The sequence below is a fragment of the Eschrichtius robustus genome, chromosome X (genome assembly GCF_028021215.1).
Source record: "Eschrichtius robustus isolate mEscRob2 chromosome X, mEscRob2.pri, whole genome shotgun sequence".
In the NCBI taxonomy this organism is placed as follows: Eukaryota; Metazoa; Chordata; class Mammalia; order Artiodactyla; family Eschrichtiidae; genus Eschrichtius; species Eschrichtius robustus.
The window spans coordinates 18,792,710-18,809,262 of record NC_090845.1 but is presented as its reverse complement, the minus strand read 5'-3'; the positions used below and the strand labels follow the sequence as shown (position 1 = coordinate 18,809,262).

At 32.1% G+C, this 16,553-nt stretch overlaps 1 protein-coding gene across 5 annotated transcripts in view; it reads right to left on the bottom strand.

The window, feature by feature from the left end:
* The window catches only part of CNKSR2 (connector enhancer of kinase suppressor of Ras 2), a 257,328-nt gene that overhangs the window by 105,495 nt on the left and 135,280 nt on the right, over positions 1 to 16,553 (bottom strand). For 3 of the 5 annotated variants that reach the window (XM_068533674.1, XM_068533669.1, XM_068533675.1), the window contains exons 9-10: positions 14,080 to 14,226; positions 3,781 to 3,914 (exon numbers count right to left, since the gene is read on the bottom strand). In XM_068533674.1, coding sequence (XP_068389775.1) covers positions 3,781 to 3,914; positions 14,080 to 14,226 — 281 coding nt within the window. The remainder of the gene's footprint in view (positions 1 to 3,780; positions 3,915 to 14,079; positions 14,227 to 16,553) is intronic. The other 2 variants (XM_068533670.1, XM_068533671.1) reach the window with 1 other exon arrangement.

The window sequence follows — 16,553 nt, the reverse complement described above, 5'->3', positions numbered from 1 at the left end:
TTCCTTTTAGGATTAGTTAAAATGAACCTTGCTTATTTTATGATAATTTCACTGACTAGCTATAAAATTTCTGTTAGAAAAGCTCATATTCTAGAACATGACTATGGATGTAAATGCAATGTTTCTTTCCTTGTTTATCACTAATTTTATTTCTTCCTAGTTCTTAATTGTTTCCAGTTCTACCCTAAACAGTGCCATGAATACTATCAAACCAGCTAAAATTTAATTTTAAGTGCCAAGACTGAAATCTTAAATCCACAGAATAAACTGAATTATAACAAGACAGACAAAAATAACAAATTTTTAAGTGACCTATTAAGTCTTATGAGATGGTGATGAGCTTATAAATCTAATGTCAATTCTAAAATATGAGTTTCAGTTCAGCAAAAATATTATACTTTTACACTACAGTATACTATACTTCTCTCTCAGTATACAAATGTCTAGGTTGGGCTTGTCCAAATGAAGAGAACTATATTCCTAATATTTGAACTATGTAGAAAGTAGTAAATAATATTCTCAAGACTGACTGAATCAGCAAGCTGTCACTCTTTTATTTTTTTAAATAAAAGTATTTCTTATTACCAAATTGTAACTATGAAAGTAGTTCTTAGGCAACACAAAGAAAATGAATATAAAATCCAGGCACAATTTTATTTTCGGCTAGCTAAAAACTTTTCCTGAACAAATTGCCTGGCGCTTTTTGTTAGTTAGTCCTCTAGCAAAAAGAAACTGACACTGCAATTAGCTTGGAAACAGCCCTAATGAACTTGGGGCACTGGGGAAGGTTATGCCTATCCATAAATGGGCAGACGTTTCTGTCAGGCCTGTGACATGAATGTTAATGCAGCTGAGATCAGAGGGTGATTCAGCCCTAGTTAACTCACCATGCTCTACTTATAAGGACACACCCTGTGGTAGAAAATGGGAAGGGCTGGTATTCCTCACTCCATAATGATATGAAAGAGAGGCCTTCTACCGACAAAGAAGATTTATTAGACATATCTATATGGAATGAATTCAATAAAGTTGAATTAAGAAAAGTACAGATCAAAACCAAACTTTGCAGTAGAATGAATTGGCACATGTATTGCGTATATAAGTAAGTGGGTGTGCCCGTGTGTATATGTACTCACATTATGAACCCTGAATAACTCAACATATTAATTTGTACTGCTATAAAAATTTTATTAATGTTATACATCTATACATATATATAATAAATCTACACTTTTGCTCTAAAAAGGATTTAAGGGAACAGATGGAAAGTTAGAGCACTGCTTCACTGGACTATCTTTATATTTAATGGCTCACAGTAAAATTAATAAGAGAAATTAGTATTTAAACTTCATAGTTGCGCAAGACCTACAAATTCTCGGTTTTCATGATAGAAAAAGAAATTTGGTTAAGTATAAAAGTTCACTGTATACTATGATAATGAAATTGTATACAGTCATATAATAAAAAACTGACCAAATTTCACTCACTTCACATACATGAGTGTTTTCTCTTTTAGAGAAAAAGTCACTTTTGCAATCACATTCTTTTTCTGGAATAAATGTGTTCAAAGAATTATAATCACATGAAAAAAAGTCTACCTAATTTGACAACTAGTCCTACCATTTTTAAGGTTTTTTGGTTTTAAGATGAGAAAGCTTTTATTATTTACAATTCAAATTATCACCAAAATGCCTATCTTACATAAACAAAAGTTTTTAATGTAGGAAAAAATAAACATTCAGATGAGTTAAATTAGGTGAGCCTCATTCATCCTCAAAAAGAGAAAAAAAAAGCCACAGCTGTATCTATAAAAGAATGACAAATGCAAAAAGTTTTATGACTATAACTTCAAGTCAAACCAGAAAATGCAGATAATTTATATGAGGCTGTGGTACAAAGGGACTCTCACGCACATATTTTCTAACTGGGCTATATCAAACGATTGTGTGACTAGGGAACTAATAATTTGACTCAAAAGTATTTAGAACATTCTGTTAAATTACACACTAGACTAAGAATCAATTAAGGCTACAGATAATACCCTAATTATGAATTTTACTGAAAAGTATGGAACGTTCAAGCAATACTACCAAAACAAGTACCACTATGCTGACACTTCAATCTCTTGCATTCTCCTGTTTTTGTAAACAGCATGTTTAAAGCTTTTTATTGACTTCAATATATTGCCTTCATCATATCTGCACCACACTTAGAGGACAGAACTGGATTCTTTAACTCCTTTGTCCTCTGAAGTACATTTTAAATACATTCTGTCTAGGAAATACTCTCTTTATTTTAAGTTCCTCCCTATCCAAGAGACAAGGAAAGAACATCAAAAAACTGCAGAGACTTGCTAAAAATAATTTTCTGATGTTTATCTGTACATGTAGCCCTCTGAAGAATAAGGTCTTTTAAATAATCATTTGCACTGAAATAAAAATCTTTCCCATTAAAATGAAAACAAACCAAAAGAGTCATTTCCTATTTGAAACACACATGCTTTTATTGCTCCTCTTACAAGAGTATTCAAAAAGTCTGACACTATCTTAATAGAATTAAAATTCAACTTGAATTTGACTAGGTTATCAGATGAATTTGTACATCTGATTGTAAATTTAACATAAGACTGTAAATTATATATTAGAACGATTTTTGAAACACCAGCTTAGTAAATTGTATCTTCTCACAAACCATGTTCTCACAACCACATTTAATTCTCAAAAAAAGACCTAAAATGTTAATAAAATTGACTGCAGTTTTATTACTAGATGACAACACAGTATTTGCAGACATGCCATGTTGTCATGTAGCATTTAGATGGTAAAATGTCAGTACCATCATATCCAACAGAATGAAACATTAGGTGTACTAAAGTAAAGAATAGTGAAAATTAATTAAAACAAGGAATTTCAGTACTTTTATTTATTAAAGAATTTTAATATTAAGTATAGCTTGAAAACAAGAGACCTTAAATTATTGTTTTTGAATGACTGCACAACTAATTTAAAAACTGAATCAAATACTTTGTGATTGGTATTAATTATCCCCATTTAGTGCTGGCCCTTTTCCATAATTTTTGTATTCCACAAGGCTGGAAATCATAATGCTTTTGGACAAAATGCATGATGGCACAAAGTTATAGTCTTCCACCTGCCAAGAATTTCAAATAGGAATTTGGAACATGAAATGGAGATACAGCCTCCAGAAATCTGAAAATAGACTTTAAAGGCAACTCATTCTCTTGCAAACTCTCTCTACTTTCTGAAAGAAACACTAATGAACTAACCAAGTGGAAACTGTAGATACAGAGGTATTGGGGGAAGAAACACTCTCCCTCATCATCATCCAAGAAAAAAAAATCTTCCTCATTACATACATTTAAGAAAGCATAGAAGTTATCTCTAACTTTCTCTTTTAGAAATAAAGTATGAAATGCTTCAAAGTAACCTGAGATTTCCTGGGGCTTCTTACCAAAGAGCCTCACTTATTTTTTCCTTACTAAAATAATCCTAGCTGTTATTTTATATTAGTTTCCTATTATGTGAGATAATGCTTATAAGATATTTAATGTAGAGTGCTTAATACAAATTAGTTATTGTTATTGTTATTATTAACTAGAGCACAGTCTCTATAATGCAATGATTTTCCAGAATGTGCTCAGAATTCTTAACTGAGAAAATGTTCAAGGTGTTTCGTGAGAATTTACTTCACAGTTTACAAGCACTTAGGTTAGTCTTTAGCTAGAAGCTACGTAGAACAACATGATGGTTAGTTTTATACCTGGGAATATACGGTTCTGCAGGAGGAGGGGGAATGTAGAGATCCTGGAGGGCGGAACTGTCTCTTTTGGTGGGTGTACTGATGGTGCTGGAAGGCGTGGCAACGCTGCTTGTGGGACTTCTAGGTATAAGAGGCTGGTTAAAATGAAAAAGAAAATACATACGCACACAAACAACACACAAAACAACAACAACAATGACACATAGTTATCATTTTTAAATGATCTATTTCTACAAAGTTTTTGAACTTGGCTGAAATCAAGAAGCATGTTATTTAGCACATGGATATTCCTTTGAGTCTCCAAAAACAAAAAATTGATCACTTTAGAGGTTTTCACTTAGTTCCTAACTCACCTTATTGTATGGCATAACCGCGTAAAAGCTATTTATAAGGTAAATCAATCATGCAGTGTTTCATAATGGGGAGATTTATCTCACAGTCAGAAACGTATTTAAATTTGCTTCGTTAGAATCCCCACTTTTGAAAGAAAGATAATAAAGAGTAACTTCCAAAAAAATTAGTTCACTCACATCCTGACTGGTATACAAGAAAGATAATTCAGATAGTTTCCCAAAAAAGATACATTACACTCCTGAGTCAGTAGAATGTGACAGATTCTCAAAAAAGTTTACAAAAATGGAGTATGAAAGGCCAATACGAGAGAATATTTTCTAGGAAAATGTACTTTTTTCATAAATATAAACAATACTGTCCTCTCAAAGTCATTTTATGGTACATCTTCAAAAGTATGGTGATTAGTGTGACACAATCATTTCATTTTTCATAGGCACACACATTTACCATTGTTTAAAATAATTTTTAGTTGCATACCTATAGATCTCATTTTCATGCCTGTATTTACTTATTAAATAAGTTTTTTAAAAAATTAAGATTCTCTATATACTGAATGAAGCAATACATCAGGATGCATTAACTTACGAGCACTCCCAATTCTAAACGTCACAGCATTTGGAAATGATATTGTGGTTCGAGAAATTATTCTAAAGTGAAACTAAAATTCACAAATTTTCATGTTTATCTTACAGATCTTACTGCTTAGCTACATATACAATAACATATTAAAAAATAAGAACTTTAATGCAATTGCAAACAAAAATAATGATCACAAAATTAACTGTATCTTCACATGACAAGATGTTGCCATTTTAGCCAGTATGAAAACACTTTTTAGCATACCTATATAGACCCATAGTTCTATTACTTTAACACGTATTGCTGGACACTCAAAAAATGGCATTGTACAACTATTTTATATTGTGACAATACTTTTGTACAGATAAACAAAATTTGTTCAAAAATCCAAGCATAAATACAATGTACAATGTAGGTCACTGGGGTAGGCTACATAGTTTATGACTCAGTTCATGGTTTTTGACCTTCCTTTTTACACAGCTCACCTTAATAGCTCGAAATCACACATCCTGCCAAAATGACGGTTAAGTTTTAATCTATGTGAAATAGAAATTAAAGAAAGAGAGAGAGAAGGGAAAAATAATTGATAATTTATTTTGGGACTCTACAATATTCTATCTTATATGATGTAAAAAAATAGGAAGTTAACATGTTGAGGAATTTTGATATATTTTGAAAGTACACAGTAAAGACTGTTATGTTTAACTATGCATGTCTTTTAGAAACAAAAATTTTGGCAATGGGAAATCCTGAAATTTATATAGGTAATCAGGAGTTACCTATACAGATGAACACCATGAAGCCTGAGGAAATAAAGAATTATATTCTTTCTAAGGACGTATTACATGCCTCTACAACAGATCTTTGAATGATAGGACCTTTTTTTTTTTAACTGGAGTAAAATTGCTTTACAATGTTGTGTTAGTTTCTGTTGTACATTGAAGTGAATCAGCTATATGTATACCTATATCCCCTCCCTCTTGGGCCTCCCTCCCACTCCCCCTCCATCCCACCCATCTAGGTCGTCACGGAGCACCAAGCTGAGCTCCCTGTACTATACAGCAGGTTCCCACTAGCTATCTATTTTACACATGGTAGTGTATTTATGAGGTTTGATAGGACCTTTAGATCAAGTGTGATCTGTGATGTGACTCTGTTTATAATTGTTTCCTCTCTGTCAGGACATCTTGGTATTAAATACAAATGACATTAAAGAACAAGTCTAACCAAAATTTAATCATTATAGAACTGTAAAGAAAACATTCATTACACAGTACATTACTTGCCAAAACTTTCTATAACAGATGCACTGTGAGAGAAAAACTTATATTCAGTATGCTTTTAAAATGCTCTAATATGCTCTTATTTTAAAATATCCTAACACTACAAGTGAACTTAAAAACAAGTTCTAAAAACACAAGCATTTAAAAAAATAATCTAACAAACTTTTATTCTCTTTCTTCTTTTCTAGGGTCACTACTACTATTTTGAAGACCTCTCTCCTTTTATTTTACCACCTGTAGAACTAAAGGTAATTTCTCCTGGTTAGTACCTATCCCTGCCCTCCCCAAACAAAGAGGAAGGAAGGAAGGAAGGAAGGAAGGAAAAAAGGAAAAAAGGAGAAGTAGTAGTCAATGATTACAAGTATATTTTAAATACCTCTGAAGTGTGAGGTAAGGACCAACAAAATATTTTATTCTGCCTGGACTATTACCAGGATTGTCTATTTAGGGTACTTGTTCCTTCTCGTTCCAGGAAATTTAAATATTAGCCTTGTCAACTTCCTTCAAATTGATATTTTCTCTAGGTTTCTATCTTCAACACGGAGTTGCTATTAATGTCCTCAGTTAACACAGTTAGTTAAATTAGCAAAAATGTAGAAGAAAAAGACTCTTAGATAGGCTTAAACAGATAACAGGTTTGATTGTGCCAGCTGGTTCAATTAATTGAAGTGGTTGAAAAAAACAACTTCTTTCAGAGAAAGAAGAAATTAGTCAATCGTGTTGTTTAACTCTTACTGGCTAGTTATTTTATTAACTGGTAAATCATAGAAAACATTTAAACTGGTTTATCATGCAGATATCATCTGGCTAATCAGTATCCCTTGTACAAGTAAAACACATGGTAAATACTAAATATATTCATTGTGTTTTTGTCTACTAATTGTACTATTTTTGTCAAGCTAATCCAAGCTAAAAAGTAAACATTATTCTTGAGAATCTCATCTAAAAAAAGACATTAAGCAATGGAAAAATAAAATACGGTAAAATAGAAGCTTCATGGGAAAATGGAAATAGCTACTTAACCCCAAAGGAAATTTGTGATAATTTAAAATTATAATGTCTTAAAAATGTTCTAACTTTGGACAAGAATTGAAAGGGTACAAAATTAAATGACTAAAAGAATGAAGAAGGCATTAAAGAACATTAGAAAGATAGGCAAAATGTGACTAAATGAAGCACAGAATAAATGATGCTATAAGCTGAAATTATCAGTGAGAAATTCCTAGTTGTAACAAGTGCCATTAAAATTACACCTATTACCGATAACCAACAAGTACGTGAAAATACACAAAAAGTGACAAATACAGCTTCCCTCAAATCAAAAAAGTTCTCTCAGCGTTTAATTCAAAATTTAATAGACATATGCCTTAGTTTCAGAAAAAATACCTAAATATGTGAGTATAATAGTGCAGAAGGATAGTTCTTCCTACCTTGGTAACATTTAGTTTTAATCATTTCTTCGTAACATAGTATAAGAGAAGTAGTTACCGTTGTACTATAAAGAATTTCCAATATAAGGGAAAAAAATAGAACTAAAGGGTAATACTTTTTTATTTTACCACTTTGCCTTTTGATTCTTTCTCTTAACTGGTAAAATCTGCATAGGAAGAGAATTAAGAGCTATCATCACTTAGGGATAAAATACAAGGGTATTTTAAGACTGCATCTTCTTACTCAAGTAAGTATGAAGCTTCAGTATAACTTGATCCACTACGGCATGCAATCAAGTATGATATGGATCCATTTTGGATTCTATCCAAGAGGGTTTATTTCCTGGAAAGACCTTGCCATAAAATTTATTTTTCATATCTAAGTCGTCCTACTGACATAAAGTTTTCCTTCCAGATTCAATGAGGCTCCAACAGGGAGGACATATTTTGCACATATGTTGTTACTCTTCTAAAATAAATCTATGATAGATTTTGGGGGCACTGGCATGCATCTCTTAAAATATCCAAATCCTAAATAAAATGATCATATGCATCTCTTCAAATATACATTTATAACCTTAGGTCAATTAATGATAACTTACTACTGTGAACAGGACTCAGAAATTTATTAGGTTACGTACACATACATTTTTCATATTGTCCATTTAAACTACATAAATACCTTCAAATTGTATCCCACAATATGGTACGGCACAAATCTTCCTCTGAATCATGAGTGATGACTCACTATAGTGATAATATCCTACTCATCCAGTTTAAACATCATTGGGAGACTGTGATTCTTATAAAATAAAATTTTCAGCTTTGGAAAGGGATCACTGAAATCTCACGTTAAATCCTCTGATGGCTCAGGTCTTTTCCTTGTGTCCCCGATTCTAACATCTCTAAGGTAACTGAGCACACCTGGAAGGTATTAATGTACCTCTGAAAACACTACGGTTTTAAAGACTATGAGAAAAGAACGTCTATACTTTAAAAACTACATCTGATGTTAAAGGTTTTATTTGAAACATTTTACATTTTAACAACTCTTGGCAAGCGTATCTTAATTTAGTTGTCCTCTATCTGGTAAGTGACCCAGCTTTCATAGAGCTATATAAAGTCTTGAATGAAACCAATGAAGATTAAAACAGTTGAAGATTAAAACAGTGCATTACACATTATGTAGTTATCTCTAAAATTCACTAATGCAAATATCACAAAGAGTTTGCTTTGTCTTCCGGGGGGAAAATACTCATTGAAATATGAATGATTACATCAAGTATAAAACCTGGCCATTTATTTTATTCACTCTTGGGAATAAGCACAGACTCAAATGGATCACAATATCCCATTATTCTAGCACAGAACATTCACACAAGTCCTTACTCAGTTCAAACACGTTTTTATTATAATTCCCAATACAAGTACCAAAATATTGTTTTATGTTAGCAACTCTGAGTCATCTAAACAAATGCTCCAGAGAAAATGTATTCTGGATTTTGGGAGGCAAGAAGTTGCATACAATCTCGTAAATTTCTTGATCATGTAAAGAATGTTAGATCTAATTTGGAAAATTATTGGGCATAATTTTTCCTGGGCAAACTTTTCTTAAGTAGTAAATTATTTGAAAAGAGCTTAAGCAAGAGAAACACTTGTATTCAAAATTCTCCCACTCAGTTTTTTCACAGCTTTTTCTAGAATCCAAAGTTATAAATACAAAAGATTTGAGTCTTCTTTTTTAAGCATGTAATCTTCCCTTTCCTATCAGACTACAAAGAAAACAAACATTTTTTCCAAGCATATATTTGATCAGGAAGCTATATCTATATAAGTTAAAAATAGATATATGGGCCTAAAAGTAAGTATGTAGTTACACAATGTACAACTAATATAGACTTTAGTGTCACACTACAAAATGGCTTTTTCCAATTAATCATCAAAATTTGCACATTGTATTGAAACTACCACTAGTGTATTTATTGCTGTCCACTCTTACTGGCATAGTTGATACTGCAACATTGAAACTGGACTTGCAATTTTTTCAATTTACAGTAAGCATCATTTTTAGGAAGTTAACTAAAGAAAGAATAGGAAGCTAAAGAATAAAGAAACTAAAAATTTTTCATCTTAGGTGATTATTTGTAGTCAGTGTTAACATTTTGAAAGCATTTGGTTGAAAAACACAAATGTGATTTAGATCCTTTAATTAATTTGCTTAAACACTGGTGAACAAAAATGTAATGTGACAATTGCTTGCAGCTATTTACTAATTTGAGCATGTAAAACATGTAATTGTTTCTGCCTCCCAGTCAGCACGTTACATTTCTAGTTAAAACTTATTTTCTTCTCGTGTCATATCTAATATTACTTGTCTTCCTCTTCAAAACATGCTTTTAAAACAAAACTCTCAGAAACATATAAACTTTGCTACCAATGTTTTTTTCAGTCACCCCAACCTGTAACTTTGATATTAAAATAAATTTTATTATTGCTTACGTTTTTTATTTTTACAGAATGACTTTAACCATTCATATCTGTATGTATTTGAAATGCAACAATCAATTAATGTTCTTCAGTCATTACACCAGTTGAAAGACAAAATTGACTCCTATGACTATTTGCTTTCCATTTCTTTTTCTGCTCAAATTTAATTTAAATGTCCTGTAAAAATGGCATCAAAGTAATGCTAAGCAATAAAATTTAAAGTGAAAAGCACAAAAACCACACAAGAAACTATCACATCGACTTAAGAGACTTATGGATTAGAACAGTTTAGGAGCAATTCTAATGATACAGCTTTATATCATTTTATATTAAAAATGTGTTTAATGAAACCTATATCAGTATATCGAATTCCAGCATTGATTTTAGTGATTAGTTTTGAGATGCATTCTCACCAAAAAAAAAGCTGGGTTCCTAAATGTTTTTAAAAGTTGTTGATTCCCAGTGATGATTTCAATCAACATTCTTGCCAGTGTCCAGCTAATTCTCCCATACATCTCTTGTAAGAAGAAAATGACACCACCCGTGCAAGATGGTGACCTATGCACACTAATTTAAAACCACAAACATCAAAAAATATACATTGAGGGCTATCCATAATTCCCCGGGATTTGTGTCATCGAATTGGAAGAACTTGACCATAAGCAATCACCATGCTTACCAAAATCCAGGACATTAGTAGAGGGTGCTACTAAGGACGTGTTTTAAAAAAACAGTTCTCAGAAAGCAAGAAATTGCTAGTTTGCTTTCTTACAATAAAGATTCTACCTCAGGTAAAACATCTCTACTATATATGAATGGGTGCCGATAACAACAGAATTCAAGTCCAGATTAAATCTGCTTGTAGTATTTGACTAAAGTATCTTTAAGTCCTTCAGTTCTATTGCAAAATGTCTGAGAAGTCAGGAATTTAACAAAAGAGCTGCCAAATTTCATGAAATGTACTAATGAAATTGCTCTGTGAGCATGAAGCTGAATTGTATGCTTTTGCTTATTTGGCTATAATTCCATGAATGATTTTCAAAAGAAAATCCAAATTAAAATTTATCATTGCAGTTAATTAATAATAGAAGCTACTATTTGCTCTAGAACTTCCACTAAAACATGTGATATTCCTCAAAAATCTTCTACCTTAGGGTAGATAAGGTTATGTTTTAGTTGCACAGGTACAAATTATTGCCTTATTAGTTTAAAAAATAATTACTCCTTTGTTAGAATGAAGTTGTTCTTTTTTTTAGAGGCATGTATTAGTATCTACCTCCCCATTATACAAACTTTGCCATATTTTATCTGAAAATGCTAAGCCTGGTATTGTATAAGAAAAAGATAAAATAGACATATTGAGGTTAAATAAATGCCACAGATTGTTTCTTTTTGTAAACTCTATTTTAAATAATTCTTAGTAGACTGTTGGTATAGCCTATGAAAAAAGGAATAACCTAATGTCCAATTCTTCAGGTTCGAACACTGAAAATTTATATTTAGGTGAGTTAATGGGCATTTTAGCTCCAACGTCTTCGTACACATACCAGAAGCAGCAATACAGTAAGAATGGTACTTATGTCTGCACAGAGGACTGTTGCTACATTAAGCACTTATGTTTCACATCCCAGGTCCTTTCTTAGCCACTAGGAAAAATATGTGGCCCCAGGCAAAGTCACAAAGAATCCAGAACTGCCTGCAAGACCTTCTCATCCCACTATTTCTTTGATTTTTCCCCTTCTGGAAGCGAACCCTCAAGTTTTGTCCATCTTTGGTTGTATACATCCTCTAAAAATTCCGACCACATAGCTTCCATTATGCTTCTGGTTTCTTTTTGCATTTTAGCACAAGCCAAAGCCTTAAGATCAAAAACGAACTCTGTAATGGTACAATTTCAGGTCTTCAAAATAGATTCCAGGGAGATTTGGTGCTGGTGGTGTGGTATGTTAGAGTACTTATCCATTGCCCTTACTCCTAAGACTTTGTTTTACCACCACTTGAAAGTACTTAATTAAAACTAATACTCTTCCTTCTGCTCTGTAAAAAGTCAATTTTCAAAGAAGTTGAAAGCAGGGTCCTCCCCCGCCCCCACTAATAGTATTGTTTATCTATAAGGTGTTGAACTTGGACAATACATTTTAGGTGAACTAAATTCAGTTGAAATAACAAATTTACAAAAACGTCAATACATATATGCACTTATGTAAATGCTGATTTTCTTTTTTTCTGATTTCAGCATTCTGAAAAAGTAAATTTACAAATATACTCAGAGTAACTGAATAGGCTATGAGAAATAAATATAATTAGTGATTTGATGAGGCACATTTCTTGGCATTTAGGAATGAAACTAGAAACAGTGCCTTAAACATCTATTATAATTAAGGAATGATGTAGAGTAATTTAAAAAATTAAAGTCTTTGTTCTCTACCTTTGAATACACACACCAAATGTATGTGTAGCAAAAAAAAAAAAAAATACAGGTCTTTCAATTATGTCAGCATTTTCTATAAAATTTTCTTAACTAGATATTATCATTACCTTAATTCTCCAGTTTGTGCTTGTGGAAAGGAATCTAAAAGAGGACCAAATCACCAATTTATTTTCTAGAGATAGTCCCTCAAATAGAGTTCACGGATCAACAAGAAACTAGTGTCTTTTTGGTGTTCACCATGAAACGGAAGGTACTAGAGAGAAGTTGTTAAATTTAACCACACATATAGAGAAGGAAACCTAATGGCTGAAAGGGGTCTCTTCTTCAGGGTTCCCACCTCTCGAACTCTGAAGAAGCATCTTTGGGGAAGACATGTCAATAGAAAACTACAGAGTGGAACAACAAAGCAACTTATAATGCAGCGAGAAAATAAAATGATGTGATGGGAAGGTCTGATCTGCTAATCTACGAATTAATGAGTCAAACACTGATCTCTCAACTTTAATGATCACCAAAAATCTTTGATAATAAACATATACTGCAAGTCAAATGCATTTGGACATATTAATATAGTTTTAAAATATAGTTTTACATATATTTGAAAAATAGAAAGATTCACATTAAAAATTTAAAGACCTTAATGTTAGTATATTTTATATGTTTTTATGTTATTTAAGTATAATGCAACTTTGAGGCCAAGAAGTAGGAAAGTTTTAAACAATGAGAAATCATTATAATCTATAAGGCCGTTCATATGTAATGAAGAATTTAGGATTTTAGGGAAAAAAATCTAAGAATGGTGTAAGGTACTAATATAGAACAACAACTTACATAGCAGTGATAACAATGGCATTTTCATTTATTGCTTTTCTTTTTAATCTGAACAACAGGCAATGTTCTATTTCAATGGGCAATTTTAATTTTTAAAAATTAACCTTCTATGGAAGGTGATGGTCTTCTATTTTAAAAGTGCAGGTCTTGTGAAGAACAAGAATTTCTTCTATGATATGTTTAAAGATTATAGCCTGACTGAAATGGTAGAAAATGTATTACTTCCTTGTCTTTATCAATCAGAATAATATTTTTATAACTTCCTAGATACCTCTGGTTCTTAATGAATGTAATTTACTGACATCCAGAGTAATATTTTGGAGTGACGTTTCACATTGAAGAAAAATGCAGAAATTCTAACGCATCAATTTCCCTATTTTTGCCTCCGTACATGGTAGAAAAGAGAAAAATGATCAGTCAGGAAGAATGAATAGGTACCTTTTAATTACTACCTGAAAGTTTCTTTACCTACTGTTTATAAACAACTAGTTTTATCTCATGACCTGTTTTTAAAAAATTCTATAAACTATCATCTAGTTTCCTCAAGAATTATATGCGGGTAAAACTTTTAAATAGAAGATTGTATCACAAAGTGAAACCTCTCACTTTCATTTCTATCCACATTTTGGCTTCAAAGAACTTGTGGTTTTTTTGAATTATGCTTTAAATGTTTACAAATTAAGGCAGAGTTCTTTATCATTTGGGTTTTAATTATAGTAACTTTGAGATTTCATCACAATTAAGCCTATTAGGATAAGCTGTGAAGAGATCATTTCATAAACAAATTTTCAAAAGCATACAAGATTAATCTATATGCTGCTGAGATGAGGCACAATAAAGAAGCATTACTGAGATAATCTATGGCTAAAATGATGGTGTATGACTTATAATTAAGCTTCATTACCTGCAGAGCAAGGGGCTTCCATCTCATATTTTTCAGTAAAGCTGGTGCTGAGGTAAGCATGCTCTGAGGTCGCTTTTTCAAAGTTAAGATAACACCACTCGGGTCCTCTCGTAGTGCATTCACCAAATTTTTCAACTGCCACCCCACCTGGTAACCAGCAAAATCATTACAATAAAATTGAGGTACAGTATTCAAAGATTTAATGTTCTCCCCCTTTAATAAGATTAGTAAGAAAAAAAAAGAAAATCACATAATTGGTGTACCATCCTATCAATTTTCAGGAGATAAAAACTCAAGAAAGAAATTTTATTTTTGAGTTGATTAACCATGTTATTGCATTTAGAGTCCATATCATTATGAGATAACATAATGGACATTTACCAGTTGAAGCAGAGACTAAAATGGTATCCTACCAATGGAGTAATTTAGAATTTAAAGAAATTATGTCATCATTAATGCTGCACAAGGTCTAGATCCAAGCTTTGTTCACAGGTACAATTTAAAAATCCGCATGCCTGAAACAAGGATTTGGCAATGTCCTGAGCTTAAGAACTACACCACATGCTTTCTCATCACCATCTTTTAGAGATAAGTGTCCCTACGTTAGACTGACATTATACTACCAGTAGCTGGTAGTGACACACCAAGGAAACATTCTGAGCGGGGAAGACAGCATCAATAAAATAAACCTTTAACCACGGTATAAAGATAGAATAAGAAACGACAAGGTAATGCTGCTCTAATGCAGCAGCTATTGGAAATGTGTTCCAAAAGACCCTATAAACTTAAAATATAATGTGCTAAATTTAATGAAGCCATTCTATTTGAATATCACCTCAAAACATACTGTATAATTAAACAGAAGTACTTGATAAATGTCCTGAAACCTGGCTCTACTGTTATCCATGTTAAATTACTTATCATCCTTTTAAATTTTTGAACACAGAATAATTTTTGTTACTTTGCTTTTAAGACATGCTGGTTATGCAGTTATCTGAAATCCTAGAAGTATGCTTTAAAGAAACACATTAAAAATATCTACTATTCCAAGGTTTAAGAAATACACTTCACATTTAAAAGAGAGAATAACCTTTTATTCCAACACTAATGGATTAGAATTTTCCAGGGTGTTTTATATAAATACTTTGGGTCAAAATTTATCCTGGATTGCAAGCAGGACTTAGCAAATGGTCTGAACAGTGATCTAGTTTCTTCCTAGGTACCTAAATGAAAGGGAATGGGTGCCTTTGCCTATTATTCATCATGTTTTTGCCTCGAAAATAATGCTCAAACTGTAAAGAATGAGCACTTCCATCAAAAGAAGCACAGATCCCAGAGACTATGATGAAGAGGTACTCTGGACCACAGCCACTGTAGGATAATGGGAGACTTTAGTTTATATGAGTGACCATTCATTTAAACTATAACCTCTACTATAGCTGAATTGAGTGATGGTGAAGAGAAAGAGTTAGGACAAAAAAGAAGCAAGACATTATAATACTTAAAACCTCAGGGGTCTCAGATATGAATCAAAATGATCATTATGATACTTGCCTACCACGAATAAGAGGCTGCCAGTTTTTTGAAAAATCACATTAATGTGGATCAGCTACAGTAATGGAACTGGTCAAATGTCTCCCATTCTATGTAAGTGGAGATTATTATGTCCCCAAAGGTACATTACTTTGATTCTGATTCTTCTGATAGCTAAGTAGTGTCCCTACAGCCATTTCTATGAGCCAAGAGTCAAAGTAAAGTTAGTTCAAATCCAAGTATTCATTTTGCTTGCCAAAAAAATATGCGAGCAGACTTCTGAGTTCCAGGTTTGGAGGGAGAAAACATACTGTTTATACAAAGAGTATAACCACTTTTTATCATTTACTTTATTTATTCAAATAATTGCTAACTATACTAAAGCAATTCAAATAATTGCTAACTATACTAAAGCAGTCAATATGATGACTGCACCCTTCTTTCAGCCTATCTACCCTTGACAACGAATTACACATTGATTTCTACCCACCAATTTCTTTCCATTTTCTTGTATGACATAATCATTGTGACGAGTTGAAAATTTTAGGGCTAGATGGTGTTTTCCAGTGTAACGTTCAGTGTAATTTGATTCATCCTGCTTTTTCAGTTTCTCTATGCTCTTTTTGAATACACAATTCCAAAAACCAGAATTGTTTCTCCATGAGAAAGTGAAATTGTTTTTTGATGAGAAAGTAATAATTTGGTTACTCTTAAATTTTATAGCTGAATGTTACTTAATGGCAGAAAATTATATAACTTTACTACTTTTTAATCAACCTTCCCACACTCACTAACATAAGATTAGCAATATCTTTAAAAAAGTGACCCATATGAAGTATTTATCTTTGACTCCCAAATTCTACTTTCACTGCCAAAAGAAAATGATTGGATAAGAGCACAGAGATAAATGTGCAACATGTGTGTTGCAGTACTGTTTAAAC